We start from the raw sequence: 5,983 nt of genomic DNA on the forward strand, positions 1-5,983 counted from the left end.
TAAGTTGCTATCAGTACACATTTGACATAGTTCAAGTCGGGCGCCGGCCTGGTCTGTTCTGGGTCAATCAGTGCATTAGAAATGTAGTGTCGAGGTTGCATACCGTAGTAATACTTGTATATTAATCACCAGATTCACCACAAATTTTAGTAGACAAAATATGTACCAAATCAACTGCGACCAACAAACATAGCTGTAAATGCCTTCTCTTAACTTGGAAAAGCTAGAAATGCAGAAGAATACAACTAAAAAGTTAGTTGAGAGCATATCTATTGCTGTACAGACTTGAAAAAAAAATTAAGTTGATTTAATCAATACATAAACCAACGACACAAACCGTAAGTTAACTAAAATAGTTCCCGTAATTACTGCCTACATATATACCCAAACACTCTCACGCACACAGGTATATATATATTACACACCCCTCAGAGAGAGTTGATCAACCATGGAAGCAAAATCTGTTATAATTTTCTCGGCTATAATCTTTTCTCTCTTCATTCTGGGAGAAACTTCTACTGGTAAATGGAAGCTATTGAAGAAAAGTATTGGAATTTCAGCAATGCATACTGTATTGTTGCCAAATGATCGAGTTATTACGTTCGACAGAACAGATTTAGGTCAATCAAATATTTCGCTGCCTCAAGAAAGATGTAGAAAACTCTCTGATGATCAAATCGACTGTTCTGCTCACTCGATCGAGTTAAACCTTTTGAATCTTGATGTTCGTCCACTTACTGTTCTTACCGATACTTGGTGCTCTTCTGGTGCACTAGCACCTGATGGTATGCTAATTCAAACTGGTGGATTCAACGATGGTGACCGTGTTGTTCGATATTTTAGGCTGTGTGCTAATTGTGATTGGATGGAGGATCAAAATGGACTTGTTGTTCCTCGATGGTACGCGTCTAATCAGATTTTGCCAGATGGGAAAATCATTGTCGTAGGCGGTAGAGCTCAGTTTAGTTATGAGTTCATCCCTAAGAGCTCATCGAAATCAGATTTTAAAGCCTACGAACTTCCATTTCTTAAAGACACCACGGATGATGTGGAGAACAATCTATACCCATTTCTTCATCTCTCAACCGATGGGAATCTCTTCATCTTTGCTAACAACAGATCGATATTGTTTGATTATATAAACAATCGAGTGGTTAGGGATGATTATCCAGTCATGCCAGGTGAAGTTTCACGCAATTATCCAAGCACGGGTTCATCGGTACTTCTCCCGCTGAAACTTGGTTTCATAAACAGTAATATTGGCGCAACAGATGCTGAAGTCCTCATCTGTGGAGGGTCACCACCAAATTCATTTACTACTGCTAGTAACGGAAGATTTTTATCAGCTACTAAATCATGTGGCCGTTTAATGATCACGGCGGAGCAGCCAGAATGGAAAATGGAAGAAATGCCTATAGAAAGAGTCATGGGTGATATGATCTTGTTACCAACAGGTGATGTCTTAATCATAAATGGTGCGAAAAAAGGCTCAGCTGGATGGTATTTAGCTAGGGAGCCAGCTCTGAACCCTGTTCTTTACCACCCTGATTCAAGCAAGTTTGAGGTAATGAAACCATCGAAGATAGCTCGAATGTATCACTCAACTGCTATTTTGATTACTGATGGTAGCGTATTAGTCGGGGGAAGTAATCCTAATTCGAATTACAACTTCACCGAGCTTTTCCCTACTGAATTGAGCGTTGAGGTTTTTTCGCCCCCATATGCAACTAGCAGTTCTCGGCCGCAAATTAGTTGGGCGGAACCTGAAGCTGAATTATCTTATAAACAACCATTTTCCATTGGTTTTGATTCCACAGAGAATGGAGAGTTAGAGAACGCTTATGTGACCATGGTTGCACCATCATTCAACACACATTCCTTCTCCATGAATCAAAGGATGATGGTTTTGGAAATTAATCAAGTATATCAAGTCTCTGGTACAAGTTATGTCATCGACTGTTTTGCTCCGGCCACTCCTTATATTGCCCCACCAGGTTATTATCTTCTTTTTGTGGTACATCATGGGATTCCAAGCAGCGGTAAATGGATTCATATCAGTTAATCGTGTTCAGTGAAGATAAGTTTATATATATATAAATATCAACCGGAACATTTGTGCATTTATTTCTTACAAAAAGTTGTGGGAAATTTATTTATAATCATTAAATCAATTTAAGTTTATATATGCCTTCTAAATGTATATGCTTTTAAAATTTGTAAAGTAAGTTTGTCCCCCATATAAGAGATGTCAGTTCGTGATGGCTCCTGAATGCTAAACCAATTGGCTATTCCGGTTTAGTAGCCACTTTGGTCCTGCACAAATACTGCCTCCCCATTCGCGAGCAAAGTGTTGAGCGCAATGCCTTCAAAGTACTACTGCCAGTAGCCCGATGACATAAGGCGCTTTATATCATCAAAAATGAGCTTAATTTGCCTAATATTTTTTTGCCCATGAAACAATGATGGTTACTTTCTCTACGAATAGACCACCAAACTGCTAAAAGGCAGCATACCCCATAACTTCCCCTTCGTAGACTTTCCTTTTGTTTCTATTCTTATAACTTCCCCTTCGTAGACTTTCCCTTGTTTCTAATCCTCTCAAATGGTAAGGGTTCCTCACATTTTCCACAAATTTCCATTAAATTCTCTCAAATTCAGTTATTTATCTGGAAATGTTTTCAGGGCATCCTTCCAACAAATGCTAAGAATGCTAGTATTTTGTCATATATTGATCCAATTTGCAATATTTGCAAAAGTGTTAAGGAAGATATTACTCATGCTCTCTTCTCCTGCGCTACTGCTTCTGATGTCTGGCAGAAATTGTTTGGGAACTCTCATCAGCTTTTCAGTAACTTCTGCTCTTTCCATGATTGGCTGAATAGATCGCTCAACAACCACACATCCTCTGCTAGTTGGAGTGCAGATTTTGCTACTATTTGTTGGTTCATCTGGAAAGCCAGATGTGATATGGTTTTCAGGAATATCTCCCCTTCTGCTGATAGTACTTCCTTGAAAATTACTCAGCATATTTGCTCTTTTAATAGAGTTATACATAATCCAGGACATATCCCGAACAACATGTTCTATCAGGATAATACCAATGATCACACTGCTAGAAATGTTAGGCTTATCAACCAACATAAGGAAAAATTTGGAATCACCATTAGCATTAGTATTCTGGAGGTAAATACTAGCAATGTTAATGGAGATTCACAGCCTTTTACTATCTTTTCTTTAATTGCTTTGTCTTTTTCAGGCCAATGTGTGGGAGCAAGGAACTTCAAAGACTCAACAATTGGATCCAACAGAGCAACAAGGACATACAGAGGAGCTCAACTAGCCTTGTAGTGGAGCAAAGAAATGCAAAAATCCAACATAGACTTTGCAGCAGAAGATGATGAAACTTTACAAGCCATAAAGAAGGGTTACCAGATGGAAGTTCATGAAAGATTTCAAGTAGGATTTAACCCGTCTCATGGAGGCAACTTTGAAGCTATTGATTTTGTCCAAAGAAATTTAATCAAAATAACCCCCCATCAGAACCTCACAACAATTAGACTAGCAAAAATTTATATTTAGTCAAACTTATTGCATAACTTAAATTGGAAGGGTCCTAACCTCCAACAGTTTTTTGATGCTTTTCAGTCAGTTCATGTTTCGACTGCTGAGAATGTTAATTCTCATCCGAGTATGGTGTTCCAGAATGGTGCTAGTCCTAGCCCACTTGAATACTTTTTTGTAACTAAGAGTTAGTTGCTCTCTTTCGGCGCTTCATATGTTTTCTTATAAAAAAATGCCCATAAAATAGTTCCACACCTTTAAAATTATCCCACAATGGCTTTTTCAGGTATTAAGGTAGTAATTGGTCGGTCCGTATGGGCTAAATGTTCTCAATATACATTTTTTTTGAAAAACAAGGAACCTTTTCATTAATGGGATTTTAAGGTTACAATGAGTTTAAGATCGAAAATAAGAGAATACAAAGTAACAAGAACATACTGTAAGAGTACAGTACCGAGAAATCCGACAAGAGAAAGAGAAGGATTACCGGAGTAAGACAAATACAAGTATGAATAAGATCCAATTAAATCGAAAGAAGAATGGTTTTTCTCGGAATTAAATTCCAACCATTTAGTTTGTTTTTCTTCTTTAAAAAGAAATGCTCCCAAAGTAGGAATGATTTGCTCAAATCTCTTGTAAATAGTGATGAAGTTTTCGTCGTCAAAAAGACCACCGATTAAAATTTCGTCGCCGGATAAGTTGATGATGAAGATTCCGATGAAGAGTTCGTCGCCGGAGACAACAAAGATGGAAATTTCGTCGTTGGAGAGCATCACTATTGATCTTAGAACCCAACCCAATAACCTAAAATCGCCATTAAAGCGAAGATAAACTCAAAAGAGTAGATAAAACCACCAAAACAGTGTAGATAAGCAGAAAACATAGTAAAAACTAAACTAATCTACTAACTAACTTAGAAAGCAAGGAATGATGAAGAAATCTGGGACTAGATCTAAGCAGAGAAGGATTGTTTTTGACGGTTTTGTTGGAAAAGAAGAAGGAGCGAGAGAGGGAGAGGGTTTTCAAAACATATGGTTTCTTCGGTATAAAATGATGGCCGAAACTTAATCCACACAGAAACAAATGGAATTCTATTATTTTTCGCAAAATTTGAGCATTTTCCGTGACAAAATTCAGTTAAGAAAAATAGAGACCCAACTCAAACATAACCGGTCAGCGTTAGGCTGCCCTATCGATTCTTCTACTATTTTCCTCTTTAAGCATATATCCAGACAGGCATCGAAAGATCACATGAAAAGTTATAAACATGCACGTCGAGTGGAATAATACTTGGGGGCGGTGACAATATACTACTATTCTCAAAGTATAAGAGCTACAGAAAACTACTTTAATGAGTGTTTTTTTTCTTTCTTTTGAAATTGGAGTTTTTTTTTTTTTTTTTTTTTTTTTGCTACTTTGCTTCATATGCATGCATGGATTAATAGACCACGGTGCTACTGTATTATCTGTAATCTGTGTGTACTGCAACTTTTTTTTTTCTTGGTAATGAAAAGTCGCATATACTAGTATTAACTAGAGAAGAGAGGTACATTGTCCAGATTATTACAAAAAATTTCAAACCAAATGTATGATTCCTGGCCAGCAGCATGTACTGCTGCAACTGATAATGACCTCATAAAACTTTGTACAAAAAGCGGGTAAAAAGGATTTTGGAATTCAATTTTTATGAATAAAATAGAGAAATGATGTCGGTGAAAGTACGTCGGTGAGTATAACTTGCTAAATTCTGGAGTATCAAGTTCAAATCCTTTCTTCATTCATGAGCATAAGCTAATCTACTTTGTAACGTAACGAGGGAAAAAATAAAACAGACAAACATTAACAACAGTTATCAAAGAATTGGCCAAATGTGTGTTTCGTGACTTCATCTATTTCCTTTTCATTAAAAGATAATGAGTGAATGAGAAAAAGCAAATGGATAAACAAGTATTTGCCTATTTGGTAAACTTCAGAGGCCATATTATTTACATATGAATTATGAACATTACAAGGAGAGGAACCTCTGTTGGAATCTTCCAACAATGAACAATAAAAACTAGAGCACCGCTGCCACGGTGGGGAGAGCCGATCGAAGAAAAACGAAACACCGCTACAGAGGGACTGTAAAAGAAAATTTGTGATCACGACATTTTTTTAAAAACTTCTCTCAAAAATACTCCATGATTATATTAACTATGTTGAAAGTATCAATTTTCCTGAAACGGAGAGAGTACATTGTTTTATTATTTTATTAGTTGCAGCGGAAAACTAGTTGACGCATAAGTCAAAATATGGCTGCATAATGTGTTATGCATTCTTTGGGGTAGTTTGCATAATAACTATGCATTCAGTTTTCGAAAATTGTGCATTAAAGGAGAATTTTTCGTAAAAACTCTAAATTTGATATCGTTGTTTGTACTCA

The 5,983-nt window shown here is 36.8% G+C and overlaps 1 protein-coding gene across 1 annotated transcript; it reads left to right on the top strand.

Moving 5' to 3' along the window:
* The first annotated feature begins 433 nt into the window (after positions 1-433).
* Positions 434-2,226, top strand: LOC113297674 (aldehyde oxidase GLOX1-like). Its single transcript, XM_026546233.1, has one exon. It carries the CDS (start codon positions 449-451, stop codon positions 2,060-2,062), a length of 1,614 nt encoding a protein of 537 aa, XP_026402018.1. The 5' UTR covers positions 434-448; the 3' UTR covers positions 2,063-2,226.
* Positions 2,227-5,983: the final 3,757 nt, after the last annotated feature.

The sequence above is a fragment of the Papaver somniferum genome, chromosome 7, assembly GCF_003573695.1.
Source record: "Papaver somniferum cultivar HN1 chromosome 7, ASM357369v1, whole genome shotgun sequence".
In the NCBI taxonomy this organism is placed as follows: Eukaryota; Viridiplantae; Streptophyta; class Magnoliopsida; order Ranunculales; family Papaveraceae; genus Papaver; species Papaver somniferum.

Bases quoted from the DNA above. Each gene is read 5' to 3' on its own strand.
- LOC113297674 (XM_026546233.1), top strand. From the start codon at position 449: ATGGAAGCAAAATCTGTTATAATTTTCTCGGCTATAATCTTTTCTCTC.